Source organism: Caloenas nicobarica, chromosome 1 (assembly GCF_036013445.1).
Source record: "Caloenas nicobarica isolate bCalNic1 chromosome 1, bCalNic1.hap1, whole genome shotgun sequence".
In the NCBI taxonomy this organism is placed as follows: Eukaryota; Metazoa; Chordata; class Aves; order Columbiformes; family Columbidae; genus Caloenas; species Caloenas nicobarica.
The window spans coordinates 80,876,654-80,896,406 of record NC_088245.1 but is presented as its reverse complement, the minus strand read 5'-3'; the positions used below and the strand labels follow the sequence as shown (position 1 = coordinate 80,896,406).

Sequence of the window (19,753 nt, the reverse complement as noted above, 5' to 3'; positions counted from 1 at the left end):
AAGTGAATAAGCAAAATTGCACAATTGTGGTTTTGTTTGGTTTTGGGGTTTTTTTGTAGGGTTTTTTGTTTGGTTGGTTTGGTTTTGGTGGGGTCGTTTTTGGTTTTGTTCATTTTGTTTATTTATTTGGGGCTTTGTTTGCTTGTTTTCTTTTAATGAAAAAAATCAATTATTTGACTTTCTGGAAGACATCAAGGCCCCTTTTTTTTCCTCTTTCTGAGCTGCCCTTAGCCCTTCCTCCTCCCCATTTGTTAAGAAAGAGAAACAGAAAGAAAACATTACAAAAACGTCTGGATGACTCGCTTGGCTGTTCATGCTTTCTAATGATCGCAGAAAATAATGCCATTTTACTCCAAGTCATGGAGAAGAGCTGTCATTCATTTCCATCACAGGCAGCTTCATGTCTTTTCAACTGCTGTGGAATTCCACGCAGCCCTCCAGTCCACGGAGGAGGAAAAACATGCTTTTAGAACATGCTGTGTTTAAGATACCTATCTGGTATTGGCAGTGTAGACCAGTAAGATTTGGTCCTGCAGAGTAATATTTCTTTGTGCTTCCTCTTTTTTAGCCAGGGATATGTTGCTGGAAATATGAAGCTCACCAATTAGTGATTGAGGACTAGAGTGTAAAATACATCATCTCTCTGTAGCTAAAAGCTTGGATCCCACCTGATTTATTTCAGCCGTGATTCCAGATAGATAAACAGAATTCTATGCAGTTTCTAATCCAAATTATGCATAAAGTCACTCTCTTCACTCTGCCTCTGTACAGGAGGTTCCCATGGCGTTTTCAGAGAGTAAAGTTTTGCCTTCCACGGGCCCCGCCTTTTATTCTAAGCTTGTGTCTTCCAGAGCAGTGTAATTCAGTACTTCCTTAGTTCCTTTGCTACGAAGAGCTTTTTGCTTTATGGCCAACAGCCATGGCCACAAAGCAAAATTACCACCAGCAATGACTTTTTTAACTGCATTGCTAGTGGCACTAATACAGTTATGATAGGAACAGAGGTAAGAGATGGGGCCACCAGCAGAACCCCAGCTGTTAGATATGTGTCATTAGAGGGGCATCCCGAGTGGTATCAGACACCTCACTCAACCTGTCTCTGCATTATTGCTGCCTGTTGCAGTGCTTTGCCAGAGAGCGAGGTCGCATGCAGATTTTTCCTGGTAGGCAATGACTAGAAGGGGAGGTGGAAGTAAGGAGGCAGTATCATTGAGGCTGCAAATTCATGTCCTTTTTTATTATTCTTACTGTAAAAATCCACAGTTGCAGGACATTTGAAGTTTCTGTTTATTAAACCTCAGATGCAGCTCACAGGTCTCAATTTATATGCACAATCTATGGAAAGAAATCGGTGTGAAGAGCTGTTTGATTTACATTGAGGAGTACAACACGAAACATAATTTGTAGCAATTTCTTATCAGAATAACACTCATCATTCCAAATGTGCTTCAAATTGCTTAGCTCTAGGCACATCATTACCAGACAGATGGCATCAAAAGGACAGAATTTAACTAACAGCAGTAAATAAAGAGGCTGAAAGGCATCAGGATCCAATTTGTGAAAGAAGTGAAAAGGTCAGGCAGCAATTTTACACTGTCCCATTGTTCTGTATGTCAAGTTCAAACTTGTCTTCCAAAGCGTCCATTCTGTAGGTGCTGCTGTCTACATTTCACAGAATCACAGAATGGTTAGGATTGGAAGGGACCTCTGGAAATCATCTCGTCCAACCCACCTGCTAAAGCAGGTTCACCCAGAGCAGATCACACAGGAATGTGTCCAGGCAGGTCTTGAATGTCTCCAGAGGAGGAGACTCCACAACCTCTCTGGGCAGCCTGTTCCAGTGCTCTGTGACCCTCAAAGTAAAGGAGTTTCTCCTCATACTCAGATGGAACCTCCTTTGCTTCAGTCTGTGCCTGTTGCCCCTCATCCTATCGTTGGGCACCACTGAAAGGAGTCTGGTCCCATCCTCTTGATACCCAGCTTTGAGGTATTTATAAACATTGATAAGATCCCCTCTCAGCCTTCTCTTCTTGAGGCTGAACAGATCCAGCTCTCTCACTCTCTCCTCATAAGAAAGATGCTCCAGACTCCTAATCATGTTTGTAGCCCACTGCTGGTCTCTCTCCAGTAATTCCTTGTCCTTCTTAAACTGGGGAGTGCAGAACTGGACACAGCACTCCAGATGCGTCCTCACCAGGACAGAGTAGAGGGGGAGGAGAACCTCCCTCAAACTGCTGGTCGCACTCTTCCTAATGCACCCCACTCATCTCTCCCGAACACCCCCCTCATTCATCCATTACATTCTCCCTTCCAGTAGATCTTCTCCTGTGTCTACAGTCATCTTTCCGTCCGGGAATACTTGGATCAGCTTTGCTTCCTAAGCCGCTTGCTGCCTCCCTCTGAAATCACATCGAAGTAATTTTTGCCATTTCACTTCCAAAGTAGGGGAGAGGGAGAGGAAGTAATGCATAATATCCAAATGGTTCTCTGCTTTTGTCATTCCTTCATCTGTTCCCCCTTTTCCTGGGAATTTATTTTAATCATGGGTGATCCTTGGGGAAGTTTACGGGTAAATTTTTCCCAAGACACTGAAGACCTCTGGGTATCTTCCTTTATGTGTCGATATTCCTGAGGTGCCTGCAAAATTTGGGGGATCTGTATGCCTGAAAGGAAGAACAGAACATCTGGAAGAGTGTAATGGAGGAATGGAGAGGACTGTTTGGTACTAATAGCTCATCTGTTTGGCTATGTAACCACATCCATATGGAAATGCAAATAGCTGCAGGTATAGCTGGATCAAATGTACTTGAGAAAATACTACCAGGAATGCAGGTTTTCATGGGGTAATTTGACAATTATTTTTATGTCTAATTTTTAGAGTATGGTGGTTTTGTTTCTTTTTCAGGTATCATACAGGCTTTTTGAAGACATGGGGCTGTTTGAAACCTTTAAAATACCAGTGAGGGAATTTATGAACTACTTTCATGCCTTGGAATGTGGGTACCGAGAGATACCTTGTAAGTAAAAATTCCCAGCAGAGAACAGTGTTTCCCTAAAGTTTTGAGTATTTTCCACACACTTTGTTATGGAAGCCTGTCTTCTCTCATTATAGCAGCTACCTTTTTTCTTCTGCTACATCGCTAATAAACGGATGGCTCTCTAGTCATAGGCTGGTGTTGAACCACAGCCTCACTTGTCTTTTCTTCGTTGCATTTAAGAGCTCGTGTTGCTTCATTCGTAGCAAATTCTGTGCAAGCCTGAAACCATATAAAGCTACTACAGGTACAAAGAACTGTTTCTTGATAATGCAAGTATACCCCAGTGCCCTGACCAGAAGTTATTGAACCATGTGCTACCAAAGGAGATGAGCTTTGTAAAGCAGAAAAAAATAAGCCAAGTAGATGAGTGCATCCTATACTTCTGGAACTGCAGCTCAGCTGGTATTTTTCAGTGTGAATCATTTATTCACTGAAAAACCTGCTTTCAGTCATCCCCAAAGTATTTACTAATTCAAATAAAATTTACCAAACTGCTTCAACTGCAAAAGAATTTTTCTTTTCCAGGAGGAGGGAGCCAGTTATTAACTACTTTAGCTGATGGATAGCCCTTGTGTTGAGCAATATAGAACACCCTGTTTTCTCCTGCCTCCCCCAAAAATGTCTGAAACATTGGTTTAATAAGTCATATAGTCTTTCTCTCAAAATATTAAATACCGATTGGAACAGATACAGTGAGATGAAGTGAAGGAAAGCTACCTCAAATGCCTTCCAGCCAGGTGGTTCGAACTCTCTTCTGGGAAAGCGAGAGACCAAATTCCAAATCTTGCCTTAGTTTGAATCTGAGCAGGGATTCGAAGCAGCAGGTTATAGCCTGAGAGGGTTATAAGTGGATGTCCCATAGTCTGTCCATCCTGTTGGAGCCATTCCTCTTTTTTTAAAATGCTTTGCTATTTATAGAATCTCAGGGTTGTTTTTTAATCTAGCCCTTAATTTCCTTGGTTTTTCTTATATTGTTTCATTTTAGTAAAGCAGAATATTTTGTCTAATACAAAATTAATTTACCTTCCAGTTTTTCATTTCTATGAAAGGGCAAAAGCTGAAACAACTTGTTTGGGCTTAACCATTTTTTTCTTCTGATTGCTGAACTGAAAAAATGGGTTATTCACACAAAAGAATGGTGACTGTCTCAGTTGGATTAAATCAGCCTCACAAGAGGCTCACCCAAGCTTTACTCCTGAGAAAAGCATTAGACCCCCTATGCAGGGGTGTCCTCTAGGTTTTCCATGAGGAGATCAGTGTCTCTGGAAAAATGTTCTTAGTACTTGAGGAAGGCAGAGAGATGAGACTCCTTCCTTATTTTACTTTCTTCTTTAAAAAAATATCCGTTCCTTTGCTGCTTACTGTTTTGCTGTTCAGAATTTCAGACAGCAGTCACTAACAAGTGATTTATATAATATTTTATATCAGGGTTATGTGTATTATATATATACTATATATACGTGTATATATAAATAATATACAAGTATTATGAATATATTTAAAGGGAGGGTCACAGGGAAGACAAAGGAGACAAAAGAGGAAAGTGACGGGTAAATACAGGGTCTAAGTGGCATGACATCATGCTTACGTTTAGTGAGTAAGCAAAGCGATTCCAAATTATGACTACGATAAACCCTTGTGTGGCCTTGAAGGATCTGGTAACTTTTATCTCCCATTTCTGCAAAGAGAGCTTGTAGCAAGCCAGATTGCTGGATGCAAGGCCTGAACTCTTTATCTCTGGCCAGAAAACTGCAGAAAGAACCTGGTTTAACTGTGTGGTGTACGCCTATACTGAGTTTTATTTTTTTGTGGTGCAGCTGCTAGCATGGTGCCTAAATTTGCTCAGGTAAAGTCAGGTGTTACCTGTCTTATATTTAGAAACTGGGTGAAATCTGGCTGAACTGGATGAGTTTTTCCCAGTTATTTCATTTGAATCAGAGGTTAACAGTGCATATTTACCCAATAGCATTTAACTAGCAAAACACAACCACTGGAGTAAAGGATTGGAACTGGTAGCACAGGTCAGTCTCCTTGTTTAACATTTTCTTTGTAAAGTTTCCTACCTTGCAGATGCCTCTTCCTCACTGCTGTTTTTTTCTTTCTGGACTAGTGTGAGACATACCATTGAATGCCATTGAATGTGCTTCAGCTTTAGTGAAAAAAAAAAAAAAAAGGGAGCATTTACAGAATACAGGTGTATTTCATGTTTGTTTCTCCCTGCTCGATTGCCCGCCAGACGGTGCCCACTAGATGGTGCTGATTTCCCTCTGTTGGAAAAACCCTTCGTCTTTAATAGCTGGGTCACTTGCTTTGTATCACAGATCACAACCGAATCCATGCAACTGATGTTCTACATGCCGTTTGGTACCTTACTACTCAACCCATCCCAGGACTCCCAACTGTGGTTAATGACCATGGGTCAGCAAGTGATTCAGGTATATTTAAATGTGCAAGTATATACGTTGTGTTTTTAAAGTTTTTGTCATGAAATTTTCTGTTAGAAAGTCAGCAGTTGGGGATTGTGTGCAGTACTTGTTTTTATATAGGCTTTTAATTTCAGGAGCAGGTTGGATGTTGAAGGTGTTAAAGTATGTTTGTGTAGCTTTGAAGATAATGGAATTGGTCCTCCAAAACCCGATACTTTACATCTAACGATGTGTGAATGCAAGTCTTTGTGGTCACCCATAAGAAAAGATGGTTGTAACCTTTTCATTTTTACAATAGCTTTTTTTCTCTAGGAAAACCAAATTAGTAGTGCTTTTCAAAGCAGCTCCAGAAGCAGTTTAGATTTTTAAATCCTCAAACCCCGCATTGATTTTCTATTACAAAACCACTGGGACATGCTGGTAGTGCCGTGCACTTGCCACTGCTTGGCTGTCATAAACTCTTCCTTTGCCTTTCCTCACTGGCTCCAAAGAAAGAGACTTGTTATCATTTTGCACCTAGTTTGCAAGACCACTCATCTGCTGGTTTATGATTTTTCTTTACAGGAAGCTGTTCTCATTGCAGCTTTATATTAACTTCTCCAAGTTCAGCTGCAGCAACTAGAGGACCTGTCTGTATTTTGTGGGAGTTACTGGAAAAGGAGTTAGTGCTGCAGAAACAAATTCCACTTTTGTTTTTGTTGGTGCTGTTTGTGTGGCACATACCTATCGTTTGTGAAACTCTTCAGGATGTTTTGGTGGGGTGGAAAACATTTTTATTCCTGGAAAATTTTATTAGCAAGGATTGCTGGAGACTTTGTAGGTGAAGTGAAATGGGTGGAATGAAAGGGCTTGAGTTTTGGAGCATTTTGCTGTTTGTTATTTGAAAAACATTGATCCATTGAAGCAGATCGAATTAGCAAAGCTTCTCGCTCAGTATCTGCCTGTGACAGGCATGTTCAAGCTGCTTCAAAAAGAGGCTGTTAAGAGAATCAGCAAAGATTCAAAGTCTAGACCTTTGGATTGGAAAACATACACCATAATTGAATTCATAAATACTAGTTCATTGCTTTGACTGTTAGTGTGTCGTAGATTATTCTATATGGTGAAGCAATTAGAGGAAGGAATGGAAAGATCAAGTTACCCACAAAGCTCCAGTGTGGCCGTGAACCCATGGCTTGTTGCTAGTAACTTACATAGTTTGAGAACAGGCTTGGCTGGATGGCTGGAAGATCCCCAGGTGGGATCAGAATCTGTTCCTTTCCAGTTGTGTACCTTATTGCACTGGATCATGTGCACACTATCAGAAATCATTGAGTCAGGATGTGTTTACTGTTCTATTATGTATTGTAAATTTGCTTCTTCTCTTCCTGCTTTGTTGCTTCTATCTGTTTCAGTAAGACACTAAAAAAGTGGTAAGGATTATTTATTTATTTATTTATTTCTGCTCAGATTCTGACAGTGGAATCACTCACGGCCACATGGGTTATGTGTTTTCGAAGACATACACCCCTACAGATGACAGCTACGGATGCCTCGCTGGCAACATCCCTGCCCTTGAACTGATGGCTCTCTATGTAGCTGCAGCCATGCATGATTATGATCACCCAGGAAGGACCAATGCCTTTTTGGTAGCAACAAGTGCTCCTCAGGTAAATAAATCTTTGCCAGCATTGCTGTTAAGTTTGGAAGGTCTTGGGTAACAGCTTCTCCTTGCCAGCAGTGTCTGCGGCTTCTATTAAGCACAAGGGGCGTGTGGAAAATAATCTCAGTTTTACAAATGAAGAATTGAGTCTTAGCTAAGGTTACACAGAAGTTGCTGCCAATGCTGGGAGCTGAATTCAGCAATTCTGAGTCTTAATTGGCTTAATTATGAAATCATCTCTCCTTACTTTACATAGGTGACCTGCCTGGCTTCAGCATACTGTTCTGAAAAACATACCTATGAGCAGGGAAAAAAAAAAAGATAGCTTAATGGTGAGAAGTCGGGCAGGGATGCAGAAATTCTAGATTTACTCCCCAGCTTGGATCCAGCCTTTCTCTCTCATCCAGAGCAAGTGACCTGTACTTGCTCTGTATCAGTTTCTGTCTATAAACTGATACCATTACTTCTCATCCTTGCAACAACATCTTTCTGTGACTGAGAACTTTGATACTCTGGCCAGGTAAATAGATTAGTAGAAAACGTATGCTTAAGTCCTTCTTTTTATGTTTTTGGGTTTGGTTTGCTGTTCATTTTTTTATTTGTTTGGGTTTCTTTTTTTTAATCTGATGTCACCTGAAGTTTGCAGAACTTGTATTTGGCATCTAGTTATTTTCTTCGTTTTCACAACCAGCAGTATCAGCATTCAGTAATTAAAGTGTTGATATATTAAAAAAAAATTTGCCTTCAGGACTCAGGCCTGAGTAGCAGAATATATCTGTTTCAAGTGCTTACTCTGCACTTAGGCAAGATGGACTGTAAAGCTGAGTTGTTTCAGCAGCCTGTTCTCTGGGGTAAAGAATAGGTTCTCTACTTTAGGATAGGATTGAATTTTTTTACCTCTAGATGACAGAAAAATATAATTTAAGTGAAAAGGCACGGGAACATATATGTATATATCTGTGTAAAAAGTTACAAAATTTGTATCTATTTTACATGTAAGCATATTTCCAAAAACTTTTATTTCCATAAGCCAAATTGTCAAAAGACTGAATGCTGCTGAAGTGGAGATTTCCTGGATGGTTGTCGTCCCCTAAAGTCCGTGTTCTAGATCTTTCTTTAGTTTCTGATTGGAATCGCTATCATTATGAGCATCATGCATGTTGTTTTGGTAAAGATTTAACCAATTTTGGATTGTAACATTGAGAAATCTGTTAAGTTGCATGTGTATTGTCAGGTTGCAAACTGGAATTTCACTTTTTTATGTGTTTGAAATCTATCCAATATGGACAGAATTACCTGGTACAAACACCAAACACAATAATTCCTGTTAGTGAGGTTAATTCTGAGAAACAGAGAAGCACAAACCTAGATTATATTAGTCGTTAATTTGTGTCTGGAAACAGAATAATCTGTTGTCATATAATACAGTTCAGTCAGGAGCCAAAGAACCTTGAGCATGAAAGACCCAGGTTTTCCAAATCAGTCTTCCAATAAATCTTTGCCATCACAACAATTCAGGTATTTGCTATTAGTTCGGCCAAGACTGTATATTTATAGTTCAGGAAGTTCTTAAAAAAAAAAAAAAGTATTCAACCAAACCTGATCCACCCTCACGCATCATCCCAATGACATTCTCATTTCTGCATTGCGATGTTTCTTTTGCTGAAAGGTTTCTCAGCTTTCAGCTGCCCACGTTGCTTTCACAGGCGGTGCTGTACAACGACCGCTCCGTCCTGGAGAACCACCACGCTGCTGCTGCCTGGAACCTTTTCATGTCAAGGCCAGAGTACAACTTCCTGGTGAACCTCGACCACGTGGAGTTCAAGCATTTCCGCTTCCTCGTCATTGAGGCAATTTTGGCTACTGACCTGAAGAAACACTTTGATTTTGTTGCCAAATTCAATGCCAAGGTAAGAAGATTGGTTCGGGGTTATGGTGAATGGTCAGAAAAGATTGTGGGGCTTGATAGCATCACGGTGAAAAAGCTAGAAAGGCTGCTGTGTCGCTCTTTCTTCTGAATGTCCTTTTTGCTGCTGTAAAACATGCTGTTGAATAGTAATCTGGCACTTATGTTCTTTTTTACTTATTTAAATTTAGTGGCACAACTGCTTATCTTATATATGTTTAGTCTTTTCAGAAAGTGGTTTAAGGCTAAGGATATTATGGACTATTTGAATGTAAATCCCTCTTACATCCTACTTTTCAATGCTATTTATTGTTCACTGGCACTTTGGACCTATTAGCAAAGCACTCAGGGAAAAAAATCAAAAGTGTTATCAAGTTTCCATAATGGCTAAAAATACTTAATGTGAATTCCTATTGGTTTAATCATACTGTTACTATGGCAAAGCACAGAAATCATAACAATTTTGAAATTGTAATTTCAAATACAATGAAAGCATGATCTTTCTCTCCTACTTTGTTTTAAATGAGTAAACCCCAAAGAAAGGTCACTAAAGATCTTTCTTGCATGCTCCATTTCGTGAGTATAAAATCACAAGCTTGGGAAACCATTCTTAAAAATTATTGTACAGTTTCAACCTAATTTATTGGAAATCACCACCTATCAAGTTATGTTATTAAACTTCATCATCCCTCAAAGCTGTTGGCGTGTCACCTAGATAGTACCTGCCTTTGGAGCTGGTACTGCCTTCTCGTTCCTGGTGAGAAACACACCAAGCACAGTGTGCTTCTCATCCAGGACTAGGACATCCCAGCTGTTTTGGTGATATAGATAGAATGTTTTCTTGTGGTATTGCCTAGGATGGGCCTGTATCCTGAAATTTTGAAGCCTTCAGATGTATGACTGGTTTTGGTTTCCATTTCCCAGTAACATCTCTGTCATTGTTAGGCTTTAAGAAACTGTAAAGAAACACCTTAAATTACGGTCTGGGATAGACAGAGAACTGATCTATAGATGCTTAAAAGTCTGAACTCCTTCTGCACCTCTGTTTGTCATGTCCCAAAACCTCTGGTAATATCAGAAGGATTTCTTTATGTCTTAATTTTGAACTCTGGGATCATTTTCACCTGCCTAATTTCCTCTTGGAGTATTGAACAGTATTGGCAGATTCTCATATGTCAGGGCTACAATGACAAAAAAGCATGGGCAATTTAGCCTGTCTGAATACGTCCTTTGAATTTGACAGTTTGGAGCAACACCTTCACTTCTGTGAACATAAGTAGGGAATGAAAAAAGGCTAAACCAGTGATTACTGTGGTTTTGTCACAGAGATTAACTGTCTTAACTGTGGAAGAGGACAAGCTTGACCAAAGCAGTAGCTGTAAATTGTGGATATTGAAAACTAAATTTTTCTTAAATCTATCAGGCTGGACAACAGTAGGTATAACCACTGTTGTAACCAAGCAAGGTGATACCTGAGACACTGCAGATAAATAGGAGAACAGTTTGATGTGTCATGTGCTGTCAGCTCACTATAGATTTCCAAGGACCTCTGTTAACCTCCTTCTCTCTCCTTGTTGCTTGAGTAGTCAAATGGTCATACATGGAATAAAAAGTGGAGGTGAAAGTGAAAATATTAACCAGTGCTTGTGGCTGAGCCTGGATTTCCCAGTGTAATCACTATCTTAAAAAGAGATTATTAAGTTTAGTTGGCAAAAACTGTTTTGTATCAGCGTGGTCTCAGAGAGCAGACCTGACATGTTTGTGTATGAGTGGAGGTGCTGCAACTGATAAAATTAGCTCTAAATGATCATATTATTGATTGGGTTGCTGAACCGTATATTGTATAATATATTTAGTATACTGAGGCTACAGGCAGAGACACCCTTCTGTACAGAAGCCAGTGTAAAGACATGTAGTGTGAGCATCCTCCTACCAGAAAAGCTTGCAGTCTGAAAAGTACCCAGAAATGCTGAAGGAAGCTCACTGTCTGACACTTTGATGATATCAATGCATTGGAGCACTTACTGTTCTATGACATTAGTTATGTTGGATCATGTACACCTAAAGCAAAGCCCTCACCATTTGGGGCCCACTGCTGTATGGGGCAGGGGACCTGCTGACAGGGGACGTTTAAGTTCTGTCTAGTCATAGCACAACTTTCTACCCATTTATATAACTATTGCAAGCTTGACAATTAAAGCTGTGTTTGAAGGAGGAATTTGAATTTTGAAAATTAAGTGAACAGTAAAAGACAGCCCCTCACACACTAGGAGATATTCTAGGAGAAAAGGCTGAGATAGGAAAATGTGACTAATGTCAGTAAAGGCTGGTACAGCTGACCATTTGGAGATGCAAAAGGCTGCAGTCCTAAACACTTTCTCAGCCTCAGTCTTCGTGGCTAAGACCTGGTTTCAGTAATCCCATGCCCCTGAGATGTGAGAGAAAGTCTGGAGTGGTGAAGACTTAGTGAATGGGGTCAGGTTAGAGAACACTGAAACAAACTGGATATACACAAGTCCATGGGACTTGATGGGATGCAGCCGTGTGTATAAACACTTCATACGGAGAGCAAAGCAGATGGAGCCAGACTCTTCTCAGTGGTATCCTGTGACAAGAAACAATGGAGACAAACTGAAATACAGGAATCCCCATTTAAAAACAAGAAAGAACGTGTTTACTTTGAGAGTAAACTGTGAGGGTTGTACATTGGAAGAGGTTGCCCGGAGAGGCTGTGAAGTGTCCCTCCTTGTAGATATCCAAACCCAACTGAACATGATCCTGAGCAGCCTGTTCTAGCTGGTCCTGCCTTGAGCATGGGTATTTGAGTAGATGATCTCCAAAGGTGCCTTCCAACCTCAACCTTTCTGTGATTCATTGAAGGTGACCCTTTTATTTTAGAGCAGTTGATACCACATTTTATTGTGGGAGGTATGGGAAAAACAGAGAAAAGGAAAAAGATAGGGAATACTTTCACACATACTTAGATCAAATATGGAAATAAACCCTTTACAAGTGTCTTCACACTGGAGTTATAATGGCATTTGGTGGAAATTTACCTTTGTACACAAATTAGGCAGCAACTTCTTGGAAAATATCATGGAAAGGTTACATTTGTTTGTTTTCCTAGAAAATGCTTTCAAACAGGCATATCATATGCTAAATATTAATTTCTCATAATTTATTTATTTTTTTTTACAGATTGATCTAAAGCTGATTGTAAATTCCAACCTTGGGCTAGCTCACCTGCTTACACTTGTGATTTGGTTAAATAGCTAAATAACACTGTAAGATGTCCCAGGCTAGAATTTCCACTGTGAGTGTATTATTTTTTCCAAGATTACTGTTACGGTTTTCCTTTTTCTGTCTGCTAGGTGAATGATGATGTTGGAATTGACTGGACCAATGAGAACGACCGCTTGCTGGTTTGCCAAATGTGCATCAAACTGGCTGATATAAATGGGCCTGCAAAATGCAAAGATTTGCATCTGCAGTGGACAGAAGGCATTGTCAATGAGTTTTATGAACAGGTAAATCAGTGCACATCCAAAGTGGTGCCTGCTGGTTGTATGTCTTGTTTTAAACACTCCTACAGCATGCTTGTGCTGGTGATAAGAGAAAATCACAGAGAACAGGGGTGAAGGGGATGGCTACAATTACACTCGTCCAGCCTTTTGCTGGAGCAGTGAAAGTACATTTGTCACTGAAGGTTCTGATGTGTCCTCAAAGACCTCTGATGATGGGATTTCTACAGGCTTAATTGTTCCTGTCTGGCACTATCCTTACAGTGAACATGTTGAACAAGTGTTCCTTTCCTCTTTTTTTCCTATTGGCAGTCATCATGTCTCCCTTTCAGTCGTCTTTGGTGCAAACTGTCTTTTCATCCTTCCTTCCTTCTATGTCTTTCCAAGACATCTGATAGTTCTCATAGCTCTCTGCAGTGACTCTAGGTGGCTTAAACTTTTATTGACATATGATCTCCAAAACTGGACACAACCTGTTTATTGAGATGACTTAAACAGAGCAAAGGGATTATTTTAGCTTGCCTGTGGGCCTCGTCTCTCTTCACACACACAGAACCTTTATGTACTGAGCACAACTGTAGCATTGACTTTCAGTTTGTCATAGACTAACCGTATCTACTCCCTGCATGTTGATCCTGATGCATACTTTATGTTTTAAGACAACACTTTCAGCTTCCAGAAGGTTTGTCAGTATGACTGCACTAATTATGCAAGGCTCGGCTGATAGTAGCATGAGGAAGGACAGCCACAGATTGATTTTCAAAGACCTGGGAATACAGCCAGGCACTGGTCCTCTCCTGCCAGGTGTAAGGGAGCCCTTAATTGAACCTTTTCTCGTAATAACCTATTTAGCCTTGCTGAGTACAAGGGACAGGGCTGTTGCCACACTATTCACAGAATCACAGAATGTTAGGGATTGGAAGGGACTTCGAAAGATCACCTAGTCCAATCCCCCCTGCTGGAGCAGGAACACCCAGATGAGGTTCCACAGGAATGTGTCCAGGCGGGTTTGGAATGTCTCCAGAGAAGGAGACTCCACAACCTCCCTGGGCAGCCTGTTCCAGTGTTCTGTCACCCTCACTGAGAAGAGGTTTCTTCTCATATTTAAGTGGAACCTCCTGTGTTCCTGTTTGTACCCATTGCCCCCTGTCCTGTCATTGGTTGTCACTGAGAAGAGCCTGGCTCCATCCTTGTGACGCTCACCCTTTACATATTTATAAACATTAATGAGGTCACCCCTCAGTCTTCTCTTCTCCAAGCTCAAGAGACCCAGCTCCCTCAGCCTTTCCTCATGAGGGAGATGCTCCGCTCCCTTAATCATCTTTGTGGCCCTGCGCTGGACTCTCTCCAGCAGTTCCCTGTCCTTCTTGAACTGAGGGGCCCAGAACTGGACACAATATTCCAGATGCGGTCTCACCAGGACAGAGTAGAGGGGCAGGAGAACCTCTCTCGACCTGCTAACCACCCCCCTTCTAATACACCCCAGGATGCCATTGGCCTTCTTGGCCACAAGGGCACAGTGCTGGCTCATGGTCATCCTGCTGTCCACCAGGACCCCCAGGTCCCTTTCCCCTACACTGCTCTCTAATAGGTCATTCCCCAACCTATACTGGAACCTGGGGTTTCAAAATATGTTCCCACTCAGGAAACTCTGTTTGCTGAGTGGGAACATATTTTTAATATGCTGGTTAGACTAAACTCCATATCCTGTCTTTTTGAGAGGAAGCGAGCAGGCTAGATCACTGAACCAAACACCCCACAGACTTCTCAGGGAAGTTGTGCAGTAACTCGAAGTCACAGGCTAATCCCTTTTAAAGCCTTTTCGTCTTCTCTTTAAGTTTACTGTACTTACAGTTTGGGGAAAAAAAAAAAACCAAATCAAAAAAAAAAAACCAAAAAAACCCACAGGATTTTCTGCAGCTTCTGGTGTATTTAAAGTAATGGGATAAAGGACAAAATTCAGACATTGACCTGAAGCTCCTTCATTTATTTGAGATCTCCTGAGAAAAAGAAATAACAATGACTGTTGCATATAATATGTTTATAGTTGATTCCATTTGTCTTTTAATTTTTTCTTAAAGAAAGAGAGGTCAACCTTTATCTCCCAAATTTTCTCTCGGCAAATGCTTTTCTTCATGTTTGTCTATTCTCTTTACAACTCTCGAAAAAATTGTACTTCACTTAATTCTGGTGATAATCATAGCTTATGTGGGTGACTACTGCATGCAAACAAGACCTGTTAATCAGATATATTATATGCCTCTCTCTTAATCCAACATAACTCATGTCAGAAGGCAGCAAGTGCTCCAATACATTAATATTGTCAATGTGTTGGATATCGAGCTCTGGGTCAAGCTTGGGAAGAACACATATGGGAGGTTACTGCATTACCTGTTCCACAGTAGGAATCTAGGTTATTTTCCTGCAGCCAGAAAAGTGTGCTACTAATGTTTTCATGCTCTTGGAAGCTGCTCCAAAGGACTGTTGGAGATTATCTTTTTTATAATCCTGTAATTAAAAAAAAAAAAAAAAAAACACATTTGAGATTTACCCTCTCTCCAAATTTTGATTCAAAATAACACATGGTGTTATCTTTGTTAATGGCATTCCTTTTGGCATGCGGATTGTGGGCAAATGTATTTGAACTCCTGGCTTGCAAATTGCAAGAGGTCAGCTAGTCAGTAAGATATTAAGATTTTTTGGGTTTGTTTTCATTTTAACAAATGTTTATTGACTGTATTGAGAAATCAGTACATCCTGGTGGGTTCCTGTTTCATTTTTTTTGCATAACATGAGTTGCCATGCTAGCAGAATACTGATGAGATTGAAAATGAAGAACGTTTTCTTCTTAGGACTTACCTTTGGCATTAAGGTGGATAAGCTAGATTCTCAGTTTATTTAACCTAGGTTAAAATCTGATTTTCTTTAATGTAACGTGCTATGAGAGGTGTATCAAACCATCTTCACTATGCTTTTGATCATCAGATTTTTTTTGAGAAGGGAAAAGTCTTCATTTTTCTTGTTTCTAAAAAGGAGAATTTTATGGGAAATTTGAATTTCCCTAGAATCGTTATCAAAAAGCATGCATATGTACTATTTGACCTGTGCTGTGAAAATAATGAAATATGTTTCTTGGATTTCCTTTAATAAACACCAGTTCCTTTGAAGAATTTAACTCCCGTGTAAATAAAAGTTCCTTATTAAAAACATGTTGCATAGAAACATTCAAAATCCTGTGTCATATTGTTACAGTATGTTTCCTTTCCTTCCCTTTGCATGCTCAGCATATTTATTTGAAGACAAGTTAGGTATATTAAAAAGAATCAAAAAATGCACTGTGGGATGTTTCACATAATAAATCAACTTTTAATGGAACATGAATAAAACCTTGTAAACATTTCAATAGTCACCTTTCTGAACACTACTGATGGCTCACAACCAGGAAATCTCAGATGTGTTACTGTAAAGAGCAGCAACATACCACCTCTTCTTAATTTGCTTGCTATTTCAAGAATGGATGGCATGTTTTTTTAACACTAATATTTTTTGTTTAATCATTAAACATAACATTTTGGGGTAGGTAAACAGTGAAATTAAAAAATTAACAAAACACAAAGAAATGAGACATTTGTCATACATGCTTCAAAATTTAACTCTCCTTCTTTGACCTTCCCAAATATCAACAGGGTGTTGACTAGATACATTGTCCATGACTTTTGGAAAATTCAGGTTACAAGGAGATAAATTTGGGCAATATGTAACATAATGGAAACTGAAAATTTCTCTCCAAATTCTGATCTATATTCTCAAATATAGATCTCTGTATTGTATTAAAACATTAATTTACATATTGGACTTTATTAGGGAGATTAGATTTTGGGGGGTTGGGAGGTGACATCCAGTCTTGACATGTCTACTCAGCTGAAAACTTGCTGATATCACCAGAAGCTTTGCTGTGTTAGAGATGAATGAGTTTATTAGACTTCGTTCTGCAAGAAAGTTTAACCTTCTTTTACATCATAGGAGGAGGGAGAGAAAAGTCTTCCTATACCCCCCTTTTCCCCTCTTTCCTGAAGAAAAGCTAGTAAAAATCTTTATAGGAAAGATTTACTGCTTCTGGGTAATGCCTGTTTTCATAGGGATCATTCTAATATTCCCAGGAAAACAAATTATTATCACTCAAAGCCAAGAGGACTTCTCCATGTTAAGATATGTATAGTTAGGACAAAATTTGTAAGAAAACCAGATCAATGACAGAGCCCTTGCTTGTAGCAGTTCAGTCTTGTTCCCTGCAAACAGAAGGCTGGCTACAAGGTGGTTGTGAGCTAACAATCACAAAATCAGAAGGAATTTGTGAAAATATTGTGAAGGAAGGAAGAAAATAATAATTTTCAAACTTTCACACTGTGTAAAGTACAGGACCAGGGCAGTGGGCGTCATTTTGCACAGTCATCAACTAACTTCTTTGTTAAATTCACACTTTCAGTAGTGGGTCCTCTTACAAGAAAAGAGCTGTAACTTTGATTAAACACCTGATATGACGGCATTGTAGCAATGTCATGCTGGCATGCTATGGAAGTGGCATTAGAGTTGAATTATTTTCCTTTCGTCATTTTTAATTGGTTTGATGTGCGTTACTCCTTTTTGTGACATGGTTTTGTTTCATTTACTTCTGAGAAATTACAGCTATTTTTCATCTCCAGGGTGATGAAGAGGCTAGCCTGGGCTTGCCAATCAGCCCTTTCATGGATCGCTCTGCTCCTCAGCTGGCACACCTCCAGGAATCTTTCATCACTCACATTGTGGGACCACTATGTAACTCCTACGACTCAGCGGGGCTGATGCCAGGAAAATGGATAGAAGATAGTGATGAATCAGGAGACACTGATGAGCACGAAGAGGAAGAAACAGCAGAAATGGAAACTTGTGAAAATGCTGAATCCAGTAAGATGTTCACACTTATATTTTTCAGCAGAGTGAATTCTGTATTGTGACCAATATTGTAAAAGCATAGGGACGGTGAGCTGGTCAGGTTCAGTGTGGGCCTTTCCAGAGTCAGAGGGATTCAGTGCTGTCCTTGGTGAAGCTGACATGTAGCCAGTTACACTGGAAATGGAGCCACTCCATGGTTTCAGGACTGGTTTGCCTTGCTGTTCATATCTACTACTCATTTCTGCCTTCGGTTGAGGTTTCTGGTGGTGGATCACCTGTCTATGCATGAGGCCTTTTTAGACTTTTTCCGCACTGATGTTATTATAGTAGACGGCAACAATTTCGGTTGAAGAAAGGATGGTTAGGAGAAGATTTTTTCGAGTTTTTTTCCATGAGTTAGCATGATGTACAGCATGATGTACAGGAATAATAGAACAAGGCTCTGAGACGCTGATGCAATAAAAGTTTTTAGCAAGGGAAGTATATTAATGCAAATATTTTCAAGTTAGCATGTGGGAAGGAGTGGGGAGAGAATTGTTGCTGAGCATCACTGTGTTGTGTGCTGGGAGCTGCGTCCCTTGACCCTTCCAGCTAATCAGTAACTAAAGCTGGTAGTCTCCTGCCTCTCCTCCAGAATGGCAATAGTGCCAGTGTTTGTCATATGGAGAACAACACTTTTTACCTTACAGCGAAATCTCAGGAACTTGTTGGAATTGATTTTTAAGAGAAAAGGCTCCAAGACACAAAACCTGTGTCTTTTACCAGTTTAATCCTGCATGCATGGCCTTCTCTTTTGTGTTCTTCTTCCCTCTGCATTTCCTACTGCTATTCTTTTATTTCCTTCTTCCACGTCATCTTTCTCTCCCTCCCCTGTATCTAATCATTCTAGAAAGCACCAGACTTTAGTGCACTAGTGAAATACTGACACATAGCTGCTTCTCTAGCAGCCTTACTTTTTCTGTTCTTATACACACACTTTCATGCTCTACTGAGTATCATCCCCATTTGCTGTTGGGAAAGCTGAGAAGTGGAAAGATTTGATGGTTGCAATAACTGACGTCAGGGCATGAAACTAAAATCTACGTCTTCTGACATGCAGAATTGACCTTTATGTCTAGTAAGATCCAGGGGTATGCAGTTTGTATTTAAGAAATCATTGCTGCTGTTCATACACACACAATTGCACATAAGTTTAGCAGGTTCACATGCACAAAAAATGTTGCTGAGAACAGCAAACATTAAATAATATAGCAGACTGCTTTATTTTAGCACCTTATGATCAGCTCTATAATAGCATGCAGAGCCACATGTTTCTGTGGCAGAAGGGCATTTCTGGAATTGCCTACTAGGGGGAAAACTGGTGCAATTGGTAACCAACATAGACGCCAAAGCACTGAAACTGACACTGCTGTGTGAAAAAAGAAGGTGAAAGATGAAGGATGTTCTCATTTATGCGTCGCAGTGCCTAACTTTCTTTGAAATCCTTACTCTGCTTTCTCCTCATTTCTATATTCACTTACCTTCTGTAACACTGGTAGTCAGGGCCAGCAAAATTGCTTTCAAAATAAAAGCACAGAAGATTAACCCTTGTCGCATTGAAAACAGACCATTTTTTGTCGTCTTCTGTTTTCTTGTTTACCTTCGACTTCATGACAGTACTTAACTGTTCAACCTGGTGGATTTAAGCTCTTTATATTTTCCAAAACCTTAAAAATGAACGTACCAGAAGTTTTGAAATGTCCAAACAAATTCTTCCTTCTTTCTTCTTACCAAGTGTGAGGTGCTCATCTTCTCAGTCATACCAACAAAATAGAACAAGCTGGTTTATTTTGGTTCCCTAAATTCTCTGTGACTGTGTGGATCTGAATCAGGCATCTATGGCATGTTTTGTGTCTATATAGGGGTCTTACAGGTCATTAGAAATGTATACCTATGATCAACACCATTTTGGATGTTCTAAACTTTATCAGTGAAACAAAATAAAAGCTTGAGATGTCAGATGCATAGATACTATGAGTTGTGTAGATGTTGGTGAAGTTCTCTTTCTTGATGGAAATGCCTTTTAGTCAGGTGGAAATATAATTGTGGCAGAAACCACTTCACCTAGGTCCTGATAATCACTAAAGCAGCTGACATAGATTTAAGAATTATAATTAAGGTAGCTTTAAATCATTTTTGTTACTAAACAGAAAACATAATTCCCCCAAATTTCTGATGCAAGTATAAGAATTAGACAGGCTCAGTCTTCAGTGATTCAGGCCAATTTTAACATCACAGCGAGTGCTCAC

At 39.9% G+C, this 19,753-nt stretch overlaps 1 protein-coding gene across 1 annotated transcript in view; it reads left to right on the top strand.

Moving 5' to 3' along the window:
* Positions 1-19,753, top strand: part of PDE3A (phosphodiesterase 3A) — a 264,176-nt gene that overhangs the window by 235,092 nt on the left and 9,331 nt on the right. Inside the window, exons 10-15 of the mRNA XM_065632929.1 lie at positions 2,906-3,017; positions 5,360-5,473; positions 6,914-7,113; positions 8,813-9,016; positions 12,384-12,539; positions 17,237-17,477. Of these exons, the coding sequence (XP_065489001.1) occupies positions 2,906-3,017; positions 5,360-5,473; positions 6,914-7,113; positions 8,813-9,016; positions 12,384-12,539; positions 17,237-17,477 (1,027 nt within the window). The remainder of the gene's footprint in view (positions 1-2,905; positions 3,018-5,359; positions 5,474-6,913; positions 7,114-8,812; positions 9,017-12,383; positions 12,540-17,236; positions 17,478-19,753) is intronic.